This window comes from Entelurus aequoreus, linkage group LG14 (assembly GCF_033978785.1).
Source record: "Entelurus aequoreus isolate RoL-2023_Sb linkage group LG14, RoL_Eaeq_v1.1, whole genome shotgun sequence".
In the NCBI taxonomy this organism is placed as follows: domain Eukaryota; kingdom Metazoa; phylum Chordata; class Actinopteri; order Syngnathiformes; family Syngnathidae; genus Entelurus; species Entelurus aequoreus.
In genome coordinates this window covers 40,952,049-40,971,933 of record NC_084744.1, presented here as the reverse complement: position 1 = coordinate 40,971,933, position 19,885 = coordinate 40,952,049, and the positions used below count along the sequence as shown (strand labels likewise).

Sequence of the window (19,885 nt, the reverse complement as noted above, 5' to 3'; positions counted from 1 at the left end):
AGGCTTTTTTTTATCAGCGAGCAAAGGTTGCAACTTTATCGTCGATGTTCTCTACTAAATCCTTTCAGCAAAAATATGGCAATATCGCGAAATGATCAAGTATGACACATAGAATGGATCTGCTATCCCCGTTTAAATAAATAAATAAAAATTTCAGTAGGCCTTTAAGCTTGTTGCCGCTGAATCTTTATGTGCAGTTAATCACATGACCGCCTGGCTCTGTTTGATTGGTGAAACGGAGTCAAACGTCACCAGTGACTGTATTTGATTGGTGAAACGCAGGCATGCGATAGATCCTACTTTGAATGTCTGTCTGACAAACCAAAAGAAACAAAGCGTGCATTAACAGATCGATAAAAATCAGTAGCGAGTAGCATAAAGATAAATGGAGCGGAGTAAAAGTAGCGTTTCTTCTCTATAAATATACTCAAGTAAAAGTACAAGTATGTTGCATTAAAACTACTCTTAGAAGTACAATTTATCCCAAAAGTTACTCAAGTAGATGTAACGGAGTAAATGTAGCGCGTTACTACCCACCTCTGCAAACAATACAATGATCGCACACCAACATAGAAGTGGAACTGTTTAAATAGTCTAAACATCAGGTGAAACACATCACTTGTAATCCCCGGATGAATGAAGACGGTGCTAAGTGGTAGGGGTGAAGCTACGGCAGGAAACAAACAGACCAGGAAGTGAAAAAAATTAGAGCGCAAAAATCCAGGAAAACACCCAAAAAACTAAAAAAAGAACGACTTGGCTTTACAGGTCGTACCAAGAGACGGATGCGAGCCCAAAAAGGTAAAAGACCAAAAGTCACAGGCTGGTGTGGAGAAAAAATGGTGGTGGGGGCCGCTGGGTACGAGTCAGATGGTGGGGGCATGTGGAACGCCGCAGAAGCTGGCGAGGCGGCTGTCCGCCAAATGGCAACAAACATAACCGAATAGGATGTGGATGTGAGCTGCAACAAAACCTCATCCGTGATTGAGGTCCACGAACCAAGTCCTGGGCGTCCCTGGAACGGCCATCTGTGTGGCCGAGGAGGAGGACTACAGGAAGACAGGCGCCAGACCAATGCTTCCACAGCTGGCGAGCATGAGATCGAGCTGGAAGCTGAGCAGGAAGCCGACCCGAAGGTCGAGCAGGATGTCGAACAGGCTGCTGGTCTAGAGGCGAAGGTGGCGTAGTTGGAAGACCCACTGGAAGAGAGAATGGAAGCGGCACTGGAGGTGGCGTCAGCGGCTGACCCACAGGAAGAGCAGGTAGAGACGGTCTCGCTGGACGTAGCGTTAGCGGCTGCGGCCCGGCTGGACGCAGAGCTGGAGGCGCCCCTGCTGGTGAAGCAGCAGGCGGCAGTTTTGGTGGAAGTCGCTGTTGATCCGCTGTCGCACAGCTGACCATGCCGGTATTGGCGGGGAAACAGGACGTGTGGGAGCCTTGGAAGACCGTGGAGTGGTTGTGGTCTGGCCTGGGGTACACCGGCTCACAGCACAAGAAATGAACTGGTTGGGGAAATGATGAATGGAGTTACCATCGTCAGGGTTTGACGACGAGGGGCTGGGATCAGCTGTCGGTGACAGGGTCTGGTGTGGAGGGGGGTCCGCATATGAACGCCGCTTCAGTCGGCTTTTGCTTGCGTCGGCGTGCACAGAGAGGTGGTGTTGGTTGTATCGGGTTGAGACGGGTCTGAGCCATGGATGACACAGAGGCAAGGTGTGTATTAATCGCACCGATACTTGTTGGTAAGATCATTCTGTTTGGAATGTTGGTTGTAGCCAAAAAAGACAGAAGACAGCAGACAATTTGCAGCTTAAAGAATGTTTCATGTCCAAAAGTACAAAATCCAAGGTAGAGTGCAACAGGGATATGCACAAAACAAGCACAGGAAAACTGTGCATGCAAATTAGATTAACAGAGCTAACAACAAATGCGTGCGTAAAAAAAGCTACTAACCATGATAGTTCCTTTGACAAACAATACAATGATCCCACACCAACATGGGAGTTAAACCGGTTTGAAGAATCTAAGAAACAGATGAAAAACATCATCACTAATCACCCCCAGGTGAATGACGACAGTGCTAAGTGGCGTCGGTGGAGCTACGGCAGGAAACACCAAAAGAACAGAAAGTGGAAAACATAAGAGTGCAAGACAGAAAGTGAACCAAAAACCCAGAAAAACACCCAAAAAACAAAACAAAGAAGGAACTGGCTTCACGGGTCGTAACAGAACTAATTATTTGATGCTCACTGTTGAGATCCTTCATGAAAATGTTGTATGGGCTCAACTTCTTTTAACTTTCTTATTTGGGAAAAAATATCAATCAATCAATCAATGTTTACTTATATAACCCTAAATCATGACTGTCTCAAAGGGCTGCACAAGCCACAACGTGAAGTGAATTATATTTATATAGCGCTTTTGTCTAGTGACTCAAAGCGCTTTTACATAGTGAAACCCAATATCTAAGTTACATTTAAACCAGTGTGGGTGGCACTGGGAGCAGGTGGGTAAAGTGTCTTGCCCAACGACACAACGGCAGTGACTAGGATGGCGGAAGCGGGGATCGAACCTGGAACCCTCAAGTTGCTGGCACGACCACTCTATCAACCGAGCAATACCGCCCCGTAATATTGTGAGTCCTGTTCATAGTGGATGTAACATAATAGTGTGAGAGTCCAGTCCATAGTGGATCTAACATAATAGTGTGAGAGTCCAGTCCATAGTGGATCTAACATAAAGGTGTGAGAGTCCATTCCATAGTGGATCTAACACAATAGTGTGAGAGTCCAGTCCATAGTGGATCTAACATAATATTGTGAGAGTCCAGTCCATAGTGGCTCTAGCATAATAGTGAGAGAGTCCAGTCCATAGTGGATCTAGCATAATAGTGAGAGTCCAGTCCATAGTGGATCTAACACAATAGTGTAAGAGTCCAGTCCATAGTGAATCTAACATAATAGTGTGAGATTCCAGTCCATAGTGGATCTAACATAATATTGTGAGAGTCCAGTCCATAGTGGATCTAACATAATAGTGTAAGAGTCCAGTCCATAGTGGATCTAACATAATAGTGTGAGAGTCCAGTCCATAGTGGATCTAACATAATATTGTGAGAGTCCAGTCCATAGTGGATCTAACATAATAGTGTGAGAGTCCAGTCCATAGTAGATCTAGAATAATATTGTGAGAGTCCAGTCCATAGTGGATCTAGCATAATAGTGAGAGTCCAGTCCATAGTGGATGTAGCATAATATTGTGAGAGTCCAGTCCATAGTGGATCTAGCATAATAGTGAGAGTCCAGTCCATAGTGGATCCAACATAACAGTGTGAGAGTCCAGTCCATAGTGGATCTAACATAATAGTGAGAGTCCAGTCCATAGTGGATCCAACATAATATTGTGAGAGTCCAGTCCATAGTGGATCTAGCATAATAGTGAGAGTCCAGTCCATAGTGGATCCAACATAACAGTGTGAGAGTCCAGTCCATAGTGGATCTAACATAATAGTGAGAGTCCAGTCCATAGTGGATCTAACATAATATTGTGAGAGTCCAGTCCATAGTGGATCTAGCATAATAGTGAGAGTCCAGTCCATAGTGGATCCAACATAATAGTGTGAGAGTCCTGTCCATAGTGGATCTAACATAATAGTGAGAGTCCAGTCCATAGTGGATCTAACATAATAGTGGGAGTCCAGTCCATAGTGGATCTAACATAATAGTGAGAGTCCAGTCCATAGTGGATCTAACATAATAGTGGGAGTCCAGTCCATAGTGGATATAACATAATAGTGAGAGTCCAGTCCATAGTGGATCCAACATAATAGTGTGAGAGTCCAGTCCATAGTGGATCTAACATAATAGTGTAAGAGTCCAGTCCATAGTGGATCTAACATAATAGTGAGAGTCCAGTCCATAGTGGATCTAGCATAATAGTGAGAGTCCAGTCCATAGTGGATCCAACATATAAGTGTGAGAGTCCAGTCCATAGTGGATCTAACATAATAGTGAGAGTCCAGTCCATAGTGGATCTAACATAATAGTGAGAGTCCAGTCCATAGTGGATCTAGCATAATAGTGAGAGTCCAGTCCATAGTGGATCCAACATAATAGTGTGAGAGTCCAGTCCATAGTGGATCTAACATAATAGTGAGAGTCCAGTCCATAGTGGATCTAACATAATAGTGAGAGTCCAGTCCATAGTGGATATAACATAATAGTGAGAGTCCAGTCCATAGTGGATCCAACATAATAGTGTGAGAGTCCAGTCCATAGTGGATCTAACATAATAGTGTAAGAGTCCAGTCCATAGTGGATCTAACATAATAGTGAGAGTCCAGTCCATAGTGGATCTAGCATAATAGTGAGAGTCCAGTCCATAGTGGATCCAACATATAAGTGTGAGAGTCCAGTCCATAGTGGATCTAACATAATAGTGAGAGTCCAGTCCATAGTGGATCTAACATAATAGTGAGAGTCCAGTCCATAGTGGATCTAGCATAATAGTGAGAGTCCAGTCCATAGTGGATCCAACATAATAGTGTGAGAGTCCAGTCCATAGTGGATCTAACATAATAGTGAGAGTCCAGTCCATAGTGGATCTAACATAATAGTGAGAGTCCAGTCCATAGTGGATATAACATAATAGTGAGAGTCCAGTCCATAGTGGATCCAACATAATAGTGTGAGATAATATTGTAAGAGTCCAGTCCATAGTGGATCTAACATAATAGTGAGAGTCCAGTCCATAGTGGATCTAACATAATAGTGAGAGTCCAGTCCATAGTGGATCTAGCATAATATTGAGAGTCCAGTCCATAGTGGATCCAACATATAAGTGTGAGAGTCCAGTCCATAGTGGATCTAACATAATAGTGAGAGTCCAGTCCATAGTGGATCTAACATAATAGTGAGAGTCCAGTCCATAGTGGCTCTAACATAATAGTGAGAGTCTAGTCCATAGTGGATCTAACATAATAGTGAGAGTCCAGTCCATAGTGGATATAACATAATAGTGAGAGTCCAGTCCATAGTGGATCCAACATAATAGTGTGAGAGTCCGGTCCATAGTGGATCTAACATAATATTGTAAGAGTCCAGTCCATAGTGGATCTAACATAATAGTGAGAGTCCAGTCCATAGTGGATCTAACATAATAGTGAGAGTCCAGTCCATAGTGGATCTAGCATAATATTGAGAGTCCAGTCCATAGTGGATCCAACATATAAGTGTGAGAGTCCAGTCCATAGTGGATCTAACATAATAGTGAGAGTCCAGTCCATAGTGGATCCAACATAATAGTGAGAGTCCAGTCCATAGTGGATCTAACATAATAGTGAGAGTCCAGTCCATAGTGGGGCCAGCAGGAGATCATCTTGAGTGAAGACAGGTCAGCAGTGCAGAGACGTCATCAACTGATGCACAGATGAGTGGTCCACCCTGGGTCCCGACTTTGGACAGCTAGCACATCATCTGTGGTCACGGAATCTGTGCCCCCCCGTCTCCATGGAGATAGAATAGTAGATGTCCTTTGCAATACATTGTGATCGTTTTGTTTAGAAAGCAGTTTTCATGCTCAATCGAAAACACTTGACACAAAACAAGTTTTAAAAAAAAACGGAAGCATAATTCCACCTTTTGTCATTGTGATTCGTTTTTCTCTCTCCCAGAAACGGCGGCACTGAGTGTCAGAATGAGATGTCGTCTCATAGCGGCTCCTTTGTGCAAATCAACTTCGATGACATCCACTTCTTCGAGAACTGTGGCGGCGGCAGCTTCGGAAGCGTGTACAGGGCCAGATGGATCAGCCAGGACAAAGAGGTGGCGGTGAAAAAGCTGCTCAGGATTGAGAACGAGGTGGGAGTCATAATTGCCCCTGGGCTTTTCATGTACTTTTTTTTTTTTTTTTTTTAATTGTCACTTTAGTAATCATCCTAATTGCCAGCCCATTTAGTGGGATGTGGTGACTGGTGCACACATCACTCATGGTCATTATACTCCCCCACCACCACAGTGCTGTCGCAAAAGAAACATTACTTGGTTTGGCACACAGATTAGCCCCGAAGCCCCCTTTCCCGTTACAGGCCCATTGTCTTTAAGACCAAAATATCTTATCTTTGAAATCTTTCTAGTCAATTAAAGCTTCATTTGTTGGCCACTGACAGTGTATTCAGAATAGGGATCACGCTGCTGCAAAATACAAATGTCATCTTTTCGCTTGGACGCAATTGTGGGTTTAATGACAGTGTTTTTACTTGCATTATGTTCACTCTAGTAACTACCATCAAATATGACACTATCATAGTACAAGTAATAAACACATTGTTCAATGAACACACTCATAATTGCACGTTATTGCATTTTTACATCTCCAGCCTCAGTTATACGTGAATTACTTGTCTTTTAGAGGCCTACTGAAATGACTTTTTTTTTTTAAACGGGGATAGCAGATCCATTCTACGTGGCATATTTGATCATTTCGCGATATTGCCATATTTTTGCTGAAAGGATTTACTATAGAACAACGACGATAAAGTTCGCAACTTTTGGTCTCTGATAAGAAAAAGCCTTGCCCCTACCGGAAGTAGCGTGACGACACCGGAGGAAGGACTGCTCACATTTTCCTATTGTTTACACCAGCAGCGAGAGAGATTCGGACCGAGAATGCGACGATTACCCCATTAATTTGAGCGAGGATGAAAGATTTGTGGATGAGGAACGTGAAAGTGAAGGACTAACGTGCAGTGCAGAACGTATCTTTTTTCGCTCTGACCGTAACTTAGGTACAAGGGCTCATTGGATTCCACACTCTCTCCTTTTTTCTATTGTGGATCACGGATTTGTATTTTAAACCACCTCGGATACTATATCCTCCTGAAAATGAGAGTCGAGAACGCGAAATGGACATTCACAGTGACTTTTATCTCCACGACAATACATCGGTGAAGCTCTTTAGCTACTGAGCTAACGTGATAGCATCGGGCTTAACTGCATATAGAAACAAAACAAATAAGTCCCTGACTGGAAGGATAGACAGAAGATCAACAATACTACCAAACTCTGAACATGTAACTACACGGTTAATGCTTTCCAGCTTGGCAAAGCTTAGCAATGCTGTTGCTAATGACGCCATTGAAGCTAACTTAGCTACGGAACCTCGACAGAGCTATGCTAAAAACATTAGCTCTGCACCTACCCCAGCTCTCATCTGCTCATCACGACCCGTGCTCACCTGCGTTCCAGCGATCGACGGTACGACGAAGGACTTCACCCGATCATCGGTGCGGTCGGCGGCCCGTAGACGGAGGAAGTCAAGGTAAGTTAGGTGGCTAGCGCGTCTGCTATCCATCTCAAAGTCCTCCTGGTTGTGTTGCTGTAGTCCGCCGCTAATACACCGATCCCACATACAACTTTCTTCTTTGCAGTCTCCATTGTTCATTAAACAAATTGCAAAAGATTCACCAACACAGATGTCCAGAAAACGGTGGAATTTTGAGATGAAAACAGAGCTTTTTGTATTGGATTCAATGGGCTCCGAATACTTCCGCTTCAACCGTTGACGTCACGCGCAAACGTCATCATATCGAAATGTTTTCAGCCAGAAGTTTGCCGGGAAATTTAAAATTGCACTTTATAAGTTAACCCGGCCGTATTGGCATGTGTTGCAATGTTAAGATTTCATCATTGATATATAAACTATCAGACTGCGTGGTCGGTAGTAGTGGGTTTCAGTAGGCCTTTAGACAAGTAATTCAAACACTCAGTCTACTCAGTGGCCTAGTGGTTAGAGTGTCTGCCCTGAAATGGTTAGGTTGTGAATTCAAACCCCGGCCGAGTCATACCAAAGACTATAAAAATGGGAGCCATTACCTCCCTGCTTGGCACTCAGCATCAGGGGTTGGAATTGGGGGTTAAATCACCAAAAATGATCACCTGACCTCCCAGGGGGTGATCAAGGGTGATGGGTCAAATGCAGAGAATAATTTTGTGTGTGTGACAATCATTGGTACTTTTAACTTTTTGTGTGTCTCGCTTTCAGGCGGAAATCCTGAGCGTCCTCAGCCACCGCAACATTATCCAGTTTTATGGCGCCATCGTTGAGGCTCCCAACTATGGAATCGTTACGGGTATGATTTTTTTCCCACCAAGATATTGAGCATGTGTACAACCATCCGTGTGCAACCTGGACCGTGTGGAGAAATCTTTTTTGCATGAGTCACAGGCATTGAGCAATTTTCTGGGTTGCCATAGTAGCATTAGGATGTTTTCTCCTGTGTGCACATATATAAACTGCGGCTAATATCATTATTTATTCATTTTTGATCATCACCGTCTTCATAGTAAATCTCACTGACGAAATGTCAGACTAATGTGAAAATAAATTGATAATGGGGATGTAACATACCTTGATGCAGTTTATTGATAAACTGTGATTATACAAAACCCAAAAGCAGTGAAGTTGGCACATTGTGTAAATGGTAAATACAAAGAGAATACACTGATTTGCAAATCCTTTTCAACTTATATTCAATTGAATAGAATAGAATAGAATATATATTTAGTGTCATTGTAGAAACAAAATTGTATGCAAAACTAATTTAGTTCAAATTCATAATAACACATAAAAAGATAAAAACATAGATAAATTGATAAAAATACATAAAAATACCAAGCACACAGCTCACATGCACAGTCATTATTGTCTTGTGTTCAGCGACACTATTGCTCTCGGGTAAAAAGTGTTCTTAAATCGGTTTGTCAGGCATTTTATTGTCCTGTATCTCCTGCCCGAGGGCAGCAGTTCAACAAGTTTACACTACCGTTCAAAAGTTTGGGGTCACATTGAAATGTCCTTATTTTTTAAGGAAAAGCACTGTACTTTTCAATGAAGATAACTTTAGACTAGTCTTAACTTTAAAGAAATACACTCTATACATTGCTAATGTGGTAAATGACTATTCTAGCTGCAAATGTCTGGTTTTTGGTGCAATATCTACATAGGTGTATAGAGGCCCATTTCCAGCAACTATCACTCCAGTGTTCTAATGGTACAATGTGTTTGCTCATTGGCTCAGAAGGCTAATTGATGATTAGAAAACCCTTTTGCAATCATGTTCACACATCTGAAAACAGTTTAGCTCATTACAGAAGCTACAAAACTGACCTTCCTTTGAGCAGATTGAGTTTCTGGAGCATCACATTTGTGGGGTCAATTAAACGCTCAAAATGGCCAGAAAAAGAGAACTTTCATCTGAAACTCGACAGTCTATTCTTGTTCTTAGAAATGAAGGCTATTCCACAAAATTGTTTGGGTGACCCCAAACTTTTGAATGGTAGTGTATGTCCAGGGTGAGATGGGTCCCTTATGATGTTTTGGGCCTTTTTGAGTAGACTGCAAAGACAAGATATTTAATGTTCCAACTGAGAAACTTAATTTGTTTTTGCAAATCATCATTAACTTAGAATTTAATGGCAGCAACACATTGCAAAAAAGGCATTTTTACCACTGTGTTACATGGCCTTTCCTTTGAACAACACTCAGTAAAGGTTTGGGAACTGATTTTTTTTTTATTTATTTATTTTTTCCATAAAGAAATACAATCATGTGTGCTTACGGACTGTATCCTTGCAGACTGTATTGATCTATATTGACATACACATATACAATATGTATATATTGTGTTTTTTATGTTGATTTAATTTAAAAACATTTTTTTAAATTTATTTTTTTTTAAATTTCTTGCGCGGCACGGTACCAATCGGTGGCCCGGTGGTTGGGGACGACTGAATTAGATGACCATGGTAGCTAATCATATCACCACAGTAACTAATTAGATGACCATAGTAACTAATTATATTACCATAGTAACTCATTAGATGACCATAGTAACTCATTAGATGACCATAGTAACTAATTAGATGACCATAGTAACTCATTAGATGACCATAGTAACTAATTAGATGAAAGACTTAGTATAGTTGAAGACTTACAGTCATTATAAAACACCACTGCACATCATAATGGCAGCTACACTTTACATCTTAAACATCTAAAAAAATGATTTGGGAATGTCCGGCGGGCCAGATTGAAAAGCTTAAGGGGCCTCATGTGGCCCCCGGGGCTTAATTTGCCCAGGTCTGGCCTATTAGATGGTTATCAAATGTGGAGCGAATGAGAATGAGAAGCTGCAATGGCGTCCAGCTTGCGACGTGTTTTTGGCCAAGTAGCTGGTGGGTGTCAGTGTTTACACAAGGTAGAATCCAATTACCAGCAGAAACAGCAAAATGTTTACAGAGTGTCTTTGCCAATTTCCTGTGTTGACTTACAGCAGCGACAGCTAATATGTGCTTGATCTTCTAGTCTCTCTGTTTATGGCTGCCGCATAGAGCCCAAGAACGCCGGCGGCAGGACTCGTGGGACTCGAACCCGGGTGTGATTTTTGACCATTTTTCTGACTTTTGCCGACTTTTCTCACTTTTCTCCCTGCCTTCCAGTGCGACTTGGCTGGGCGCGTTTTGGACATTTTGGGCATCCCGGGACTTGTGCGGCCGGCGGCGGGACTTGTGGCACTCGAACCTGGGTGTGATTTTTGAAAATTTTCTGGACATTTGCCTGGACTTGTGGGACTCGAACCCGGGTGTGATTTTTGAAAATTTTTGGGACACTTGCCGACTCTTGTCACTTTTTTCCCCCACTTCCCTTCGGACTTTGCTGGGTGCGTTTAGGACACTTTGGGAATTTCGAGACTTGCGCAGCCGGCGGCGGGACTCGTGGGACTCGAACCCGGGTGGGATTTTTGACAATTTTTCTGACTTTTGCCGACTTTTCTCACTTTTCTCCCAGCCTTCCAGTACGACTTGGATGGGTGCGTTTTGGATATTTTGGGCATCCTGGAACTTGTGCGGCCGGCGGCGGGACTTGTGGGACTCGAACCCCGGGTGTGATTTTTGAACATGTTTGGGACTTTTTTCGGGACTTGTGGGACTCGAACCCGGTGTGATTTTTGAACATTTTTGGGACTTTTGCCGACTTTTGTCACTTTTCTCCCCCACTTCCCTTGGGACTTTGCTGGGTGCGTTTTGGACACTTTGGGCATTTTGGGACTTTTGCGGCCGGCGGCGAGACTGGTGGGATTAGAACCCGGGTGTGATTTTTGACCAGTTTTCCGACTTTTGCTAACTTTTCTCACTTTTCTCCCCGCCTTCCAGTGCGACTTGGCTGTGTGCGTTTTGGACATTTTGGGCATCCCGGGACTTGTGCGGCCGGCGGCGGGACTTGTGGGACTCGAACCCGGGTGTGATTTTTGACCATTTTTCTGACTTTTGCCAACTTTTCTCACTTTTCTCCCCGCCTTCCAGTGCGACTTGGCTGGGCGCGTGTTGGACATTTTGGGCATCCCGGGACTTGTGCGGCCGGCGGCGGGACTCGTGGGACTCGAACTCGGGTGTGATTTTTGAAAATTTTTCTGACTTTTGCCGGCTTTTCTCACTTTTCTCCCTGCCTTCCAGTGCGACTTGGCTGGGCGCGTTTACACTTGGTGGCAGTTGACAGCGGGCAAAGGTGCTCGGTATAGCTTGGTTGGTAGAGTGGCCGTGCCAGCAACTTGAGGGTTGCAGGTTCGATCCCCGCTTCCGCCATCCTAGTTACTGCTGTTGTGTCCTTGGGCAAGACACTTTACCCACCTGCTCCCAGTGCCACCCACACTGGTTTAAATGTAACTTAGATATTGGGTTTCACTATGTAAAGCGCTTTGAGTCACTAGAGAAAAAGCGCTATATAAATATAATTCACTTCACTTCACTCTTCAGTGGGACCTTTTATGCTAGACTGTTGCTCGACATCACGGAAGAAAAAGTAAAAAGCCATGTGTGTGACAGTTGGTACAAGCACAATGTTTGTACTATATACGCCTCTTGTACTTGTTATCTAAGGAATGTGGACACGTGTGAGTGACAGGGCAAAGTTTAGACACGGGCAGGTATGGGCTTATTGGCTCTTGCCGCGTAATGTCAGCTAATTTTCACAACACACACAGCAATAGTTCACGCCTATAATGTTGTTTAACTGACTTTTTTGTTTAAACTATGCCCCAAAGCTCAGTGTTCACCTGAGTAGTTGGTGATGATTGCCTGCAGCCATGTGCATGACTAAGGAAAATGTCGGTTCATCCAAGGATAGCACAACTACCAGTTTGGTAGCTTTTCATGTTGCTCCATTAGCTCGGTGCTTCTCAAATATTCTCTGGTATGCCCCCTAGGAAGAAGAAATCATTTTAAATATATAGAGTATAACTTGTCTATGAAATTGTAATAAGTACACCTCTGCATAACATTGTATCCTTATGACATCAAAGAAAACAAAATAGAAAGAAATATAGATCAACTAACAACATAGAATAACTAAATAGGAAATGGGTTATACTTGTATAGCGCTTTTCTACCTCCAAGGTACTCAAAGCGCTTTGACACTATTTCCACATTCACCCATTCACACACACATTCACACACTGATGGCGGGAGCTGCCGTGCAAGGCCCTAACCACCACCCATCAGGAGCAAGGGTGAAGTGTCTTGCTCAAGGACACAACGGACGTGACGAAGTTGGTAGAAGGTGGGGCTCAAACCAGGAACCCTCAGGTTGCTGGCACGGCCACTCTCCCAACTGCGCCACGTCGTTCCCCATACGGCGTACAATGTAAATAGTCATTTTTATGACTATTTACATTGTAGATTGTCACATCAAAACTATGAATGAACACGTGGAGTTATGTACTTAACAAAAAAAGGGGAAATAACTGAAAACATGTTTTATATTCTAGTTTCTTCAAAATGTTTTGTAGTGTTTTTGAAGCAGCGTTCGAAACACGATGCTGCATGATACTGATAAAGCATGGTCCCCCGGGTCACACGGGCCCCCCTCCCTGGTATCACTCCAAGCCCGCTCTTCTGTTTGCATTAGCCTGATAACATCTTTAAGCAGATTTCGGGCCACTTTTTTTTGTGAACAATGACTATGATTTAATAATAATAATAATAATAATAGATTTTATTTGTAAAAGCACTTTACATTGAGCAAACAACCTCAAAGTGCTACAGTGCATTTAAAAAATTAAAAATAAAATAAAAATGTATCTCATTTGTGACTGGTGTGGTCCCATTTGAGTTACCTCACGCTGCTGTGAGTGACGAAGCTCTTAACTCAAAAATCAATTTAATTAGTGCTTGCCTTTCCACCCCCAGGACAGCCCTTTTAAATTACAAAACAAAATTTTAAATAACAAATATTGTATGAAAAACAATACAACAGATTGTAATTCTGACAACTACAGTCATTTTATAAAATAAATTAATAATAAAGCACAGCATTTACTTTGGGGAGTGGACTTCTACGATATCTCCTTCCAGTTGCTTCTTTGTCAAACACACCATCAGCAGTTTCTCCATATTTTCATTGATAAATGTCCACTACTTAGGCTGCCGTTAGACTCATTCTGCTCCAGTATGGTGCAGAGCAGTGACATGCTCGTATTGCTACGCCTACTTGGCAACACACTTTTCATGTTTTTGATTATTTATTTTTTTAATTCAATTAATATCATCCACTTCTTCTTCTCAGCACTGTCCTTCATAGTCACTTTCTTCCTTCCCAAGGTTCAAAAATTAAGTGATGTCAATATGTAGCTACAAGACAATGCTATGGAGTGATACCAGTGTGGTTTACAGCTCACATTATAAACAGTAAGGTGTCATTTATGTACCGTATTTTCCAGACCATAAGGCGCACCGGATTATAAGATGCACTGCTGATGAGTGGCCCTATTCGGTTCTATTTTCATACATAAGGCGCACCGGATTATAAGGTGCATATATTGCTGGGTATTGTGGCCAAACAGCTCAATTTTTGTGTCATCTGACATCACATTGACAAAGATAAGACCTTCTAGAGGAAAGTTCTGTGGTCAGATTAAACAAAAATGGAGCTGTTTGGCCACAATACCCAGCAATATGTTTGGAGGAGAAAAGGTAAGGCCTTTAATCCCAGGATCACTATACCTACCGTCAAGCATGGTGGTGGTAGTGTTATGCTCTGGGCCTGTTTTGCTGCCAATGGAACTGGTGCTTTAAATGGGACAATGAAAAAGGAGGATTACCGTATTTTTCGGACTATAAATCACAGTTTTTTTCATAGTTTGGCCGGGGGTGCGACTTATACTCAGAAGCGACTTATGTGTGAAATTATTAACACATTACCGTAAAATATCAAATAATATTATTTAGCTAATTCACGTAAGAGACTAGACGTATAAGATTTCATGGGATTTAGCGATTAGGAGTGACAGATTGTTTGGTAAACGTATAGCATGTTCTATATGTTATAGTTATTTGAATGACTCTTACCATAATATGTTACGTTAACATAACAGGCACGTTCTCAGTTGGTTATTTATGCCTCATATAACGTACACTTATTCAGCCTGTTGTTCACTATTCTTTATTTATTTTAAATTGCCTTTCAAATGTCTATTCTTGGTGTTGGCTTTTATCAAATAAATTTCCCCAAAAAATGCGACTTATACTCCAGTGCGACTTATATGTGTTTTCATCTTTATTATGCATTTTCGGCAGGTGCGACTTATACTCCGGAGCGATTTATACTCCGAAAAATACGGTACCTCCAAATTCTTCAGGACAAGCTAAAATCATCAGCTTGGAGATTGGGTCTTGGGCGCAGTTGGGCGTTCCAACAGGACAATGACCCCAAACACACGTCAAAAGTGGTAAAGGAATGGCTAAATCAGGCTAGAAGGAAGGTTTTAGAATGGCCTTCCCAAAGTCCTGACTTAAACGTGTGGACAATGCTGAAGAAACAAGTCCATGTCAGAAAACCAACACATTCAGCTGAACTGCACCAATTTAGTCAAAAGGAGTGGTCAAAAATTCAAGCAGAAGCTTGTGGATGGCTACCAAAAGCGCCTTATTGCAGTGAAACTTGCCAAGGGACATGTAAGCAAATATTAACATTGCTGTATGTATACTTTTGACCCAGCAGATTTGCTCACATTTTCAGTAGACCCATAATAAATTCATAAAAGAAGCAAACTTCATGAATATTTTTTGTGACCCAACAAGTATGTGCTCCAATCACTCTATCACAAAAAATAAGAGTTGTAGAAATTATTGGAAACTCAAGACAGCCATGACATTATGTTCTTTACAAGTGTATGTACACTTTTGATCGCGACTGTATGTATATATATATATATATATATATATATATATATATATATATATATATATATATATATATGGTTTCATAATACACCTCATGGTGCAACCTGGACACATCATCAGTGATTCTCCCGGGGTCATAGGGTGTTTCGGGTCTTAATCAAACACCCTCTCCCGGGCGACCCAGCCGAGGGTGATCAGTCCCTTGACTTGTGTCCAGGTAGCGCTCCATGCCACGCGTCCCCCCTCCGACGGTCTGCCCGGGGTTGCGCCGGAGGTGCTTGGAGGTTCCAGGCACTGTGGGGAGTGTCCGGGCCTGGGTCCTCCTCCGTCTCATCAGGGCCGTACAAGGTACTGGCCCTGTGCGTTGCATATATATATATATATATTAGGGGTGTGGGAAAAATCGATTTGAATTCGAATCGCGATTCTCACGTTGTGCGATTCAGAATCGATTCTCTTTTTTTTTTTTAATTGATTTTTTTATTTATTTTTAATTATTTAAAAAAAAAATGTTTTATTTATTTATTTATTTATTTTAAATTAATCAATCCAACAAAACAATACACAGCAATACCATAACAATGCAATTCAATTCCAAAACCAAACCCGACCCAGCAACACTCAGAACTGCAATAAACAGAGCAATTGAGAGGAGACACAAACACGACACAGAACAATCCAAAAGTAGTGAAACAAAAATGAATATTATCAACAACAAAACGTCACTTCCTATCAATGAGAAAGGACGCAAAAGAAAAGGCTCCGCTTTTGCTACCGGAGTTTTTTGTTAAATCTGAAGATTTGGACCACTGATTTGCGATCACAGCCACAGGAGAGTACCCTGGCATCTTCGATCTGATTTTGGTCAGTCGAGAGTCACTGATACGCTGAAATAAGGCGAGTTGGAAGAGCCGTTAGCCTCAAGCCAAAGGCGCCTTGCGCAGTTCAAAGCGGTTGCCTAGCAACCAAAAGCTACGGCGAGTTTACAGCTGTTTTAAAGTGATTCCGACGTCGCAGTGATATAAGTTGACAGGCTGACACCTCAAATTGATCTCTGAACGGCGCAAGATAAGAAATTGTTGGAAAAAACAAGTTAAAGTGCCGCAAGTCGCTAAAGAAGCAACTGCCGTGAAGACACAAGAGGCACTGACGTCAGCGACTGCCGCGATGCCAAAAGTTAAAGGAAAGATTGAAATTCCGAAACGTTCGGGGTCAGCTGATACAGAACACAACTGGGAACAAGATTTGAGGTTGGACACAGGACATGATGGGAATCAAGAAGCGATACTACAAAAACTTAACGAAATGAAAGAAGAAATGAAAGAATATCTGAGAAAAGTAACAACAGAACACAAACAAGATGTGAAAAGTCTGCAGCAAAATATAGAAAATCTGCAATCTCAGAACAACAGAAGAAATAATGAAGCCACTGAAATGGGCAAACAAATGAAGACCCTTCAAGAAGACAACAACATGCTGAGGAACATCATAGATGAAATGGATCAGGACAAACGAATGAATGATATCATCGTGACAGAGTACCGAATTAAACCAAGATCCTATGCGAAAGCTGTGAATAATGAAGGTGAACCAGATGAAATGGATATGGTCTCAGCAGAACAGCAAGTGGTCAACTTTCTGCAATCAAAAGAAATTGACATTAATACCATCGAAACATGCATCCCACTGAACGGAAGAAACAACAACGCCACTCCAGTCGTGCTTGTGAAACTCGTAAACAGAAAATCTAAAATGGCACTGCTGAGACAGGGAAAGAAGCTGAAGGGAACAAATGTGTACATGAATGAGCATCTCACAAAACATAATGCTGGAATCGCCAAGAAAGCACGCGACTTGAGAAAGGAGGGAAAAATCCAGGGAACTTGGAGCGCCAACTGTAAAATCTACATCAAGCTGAATGGAGGTCCAGAAGCAAATGTAATTGTTGTCCATGACATCAAGGACCTGGACAATTTTTAAAGTTGAAACAGCTTCCACAACAACGATGATAATGGACTCTGACAGAAAACAAACACCCAGCATCGACACTACTATGTTCCAAGGGACGACTAAACAAGAGGACCTACATTCAGGATTGCATCCACCTACACCAGGGGTCGGCAACCCAAAATGTTGAAAGAGCCATATTGGACCAAAAATACAAAAACAAATCTGTCTGGAGCCGCAAAAAATTAAAAGCCATATTACATACAGATAGTGTGAATTAAGAGGACTTAAAGGAAACTAAATGAGCTCAAATATAGCTACAAATGAGGCATAATGATGCAATATGTACATATAGCTAGCCTAAATAGCATGTTAGCATGGATTAGCTTGCAGTGACCAAATATGTCTGATTAGCACTCCACACAAGTCAATAACATCAACAAAACTCACCTTTGTGCATTCATGCACGACGTTAAAAGTTTGGTGGACAAAATGAGACAGAAAAAGAAGTGGCATAAAACATATCCTAGAAAGTCGGAGAAAGTTGTACATGTAAACAAACTACGGTGAGTTCAAGGACTGCCAAATTAGTAGGACAAAACGGCGCTCGCCATATACTCGAATCAGTGAAGCATGTTTAATAGGGATGTCCGATTATGGCTTTTTGCTGATATCCGATATTCCGATATTGTCCAACTCTTAATTACCGATACCGATATCAACCGATACCGCTATCAACCGATACCGATATATACAGTCGTGGAATTAACACATTATTATGCCTAATTTGGACAACCATGGTGAAGATAAGGTCCTTTTAAAAAAAAATTATAAAATAAAATAAGATAAATAAATTAAAAACATTTTCTTGAATAAAAAAGAAAGTAAAACAATATAAAAACAGTTACATTGAAACTAGTAATTAATGAAAATGAGTAAAATTAACTGTTAAAGGTTAGTACTATTAGTGGACCAGCAGCACGCACAATCATGTGAGCTTACGGACTGTATCCCTTGCAGACTGTATTGATCTATATTGATATATAATGTAGGAACCAGAATATTAATAACAGAAAGAAACAACCCTTTTGTGTGAATGAGTGTGAATGGGGGAGGGAGGTTTTTTGGGTTGGTTTTGTTGTTTTGTTGTAAGTGTATCTTGTGTTCTTTATGTTGATTTAATAAAAAAAAAAAACAACAACAACAAAAAAACGATACCGATAATAAAAATACCGATACCGATAATCTCCGATATTACATTTTAAAGCTTTTATCGGACATTTCTAATGTTTAATATAAACAGTGTGCTTTATGACAATTAGGGAGGTTTGTGTCATGTTTGTCCTCCTACAGAAACCATATTAAAACAAAAAAAATATTTTTTCCCCCTCATCTTTTTCCATTTTTCATACATTTTTGAAAAAGCTCCAGAGAGCCACTAGGGCGGCGCTAAAGAGCCGCATGCGGCTCTAGAGCCGCGGGTTGCCGACCCCTGACCTACACTTATTGAGATTATTGAAACAACATCAAAGATTGTTGAACAAGAAAATGTGGAACTAAAAAAATTCTGCAACAAAGATCACAAAAACCAGGATTTGGAAAACGATATAGATCCAGATACAAATGCTTTCTCCCACATCAGTAATAATTGTTTTTATTATACAGATGATCAATATAATAGCAACATTACATGTGATAACAAATAGTCAATTATTCATTTTAATAGCAGAAGCTTGTATGCAAATTACAACAACATTAAGAACTTTTTTGGAACACATCAACGAACCCTTCAAAGTGATTGCTGTCACAGAAACATGGATTGATGATAAAAAAGGAATAGATTTTGATCTGGAAGGATATGAACTAAACTACATCAACAGAACCAACAAAAATGGAGGAGGAGTAGCTGTGTACGTGATGAAGAACCTGAACTACAAAGTGGTAAAAAACATGTCATTTGCTATAGATAATATCTTAGAATGTATAACCATTGAAATATGTCAGGAAAAAGGCAAAAACATTTTCATCAGTTGTATATATAGATCACCTAAGTCAAGTATAGAAACATTTGAAGAATGGATCAAGGCTACTTACATGGACAATGGTCAAAGAATAATGTTCTTATGTGGTGACTTTAATATTGACTTATTGAACCCTAACAAGCAAAGGTCTATTGATGACTTCATTGATACAATGTACAGCATCAGTTTATATCCTAAAATCACAAAGCCAAGCAGAATCACAGCACACAGTGCCACGCTTATTGATAATATTCTTACCAATGATTTTGATAATAACACTACAAGTGGTCTACTTATAACCGACGTTAGTGATCATCTGCCAGTTTTTACAATATATGATGGAAACTACAAGAAGAACATGGAAGACAAAAGGACATTTCGAAGACTGTGCACAGAGAAGAGGATGATTGCCTTCAAAATTGAGCTACAAAAGCAAGATTGGGACAATGTGTACAATGAAAAAGAGGTTGATGAAGCATATGAGCATTTCTTAAACAAGTTCATAATACTTTATGACAAACATTGTCCATGGATACAACTCAGTAATAAACAGAGAAAGAATAATCAACCATGAATGACAAAAGGATTAAAAAATGCTTGTAAGAAGAAGAATTCACTATATAGAAAATTTATAGCACAAAGAACTACAGAGGCAGAAATTAAGTACAAAAAGTATAAAAACAA

General features: G+C 41.1%; 1 protein-coding gene across 1 annotated transcript in view; it reads left to right on the top strand.

The window, feature by feature from the left end:
• The window catches only part of LOC133664288 (mitogen-activated protein kinase kinase kinase 20-like), a 77,344-nt gene that overhangs the window by 28,863 nt on the left and 28,596 nt on the right, over positions 1 to 19,885 (top strand). Inside the window, exons 2-3 of the mRNA XM_062068798.1 lie at positions 5,672 to 5,858; positions 8,041 to 8,128. Coding sequence (XP_061924782.1) covers positions 5,700 to 5,858; positions 8,041 to 8,128 — 247 coding nt within the window. The 5' untranslated portion in view covers positions 5,672 to 5,699. The remainder of the gene's footprint in view (positions 1 to 5,671; positions 5,859 to 8,040; positions 8,129 to 19,885) is intronic.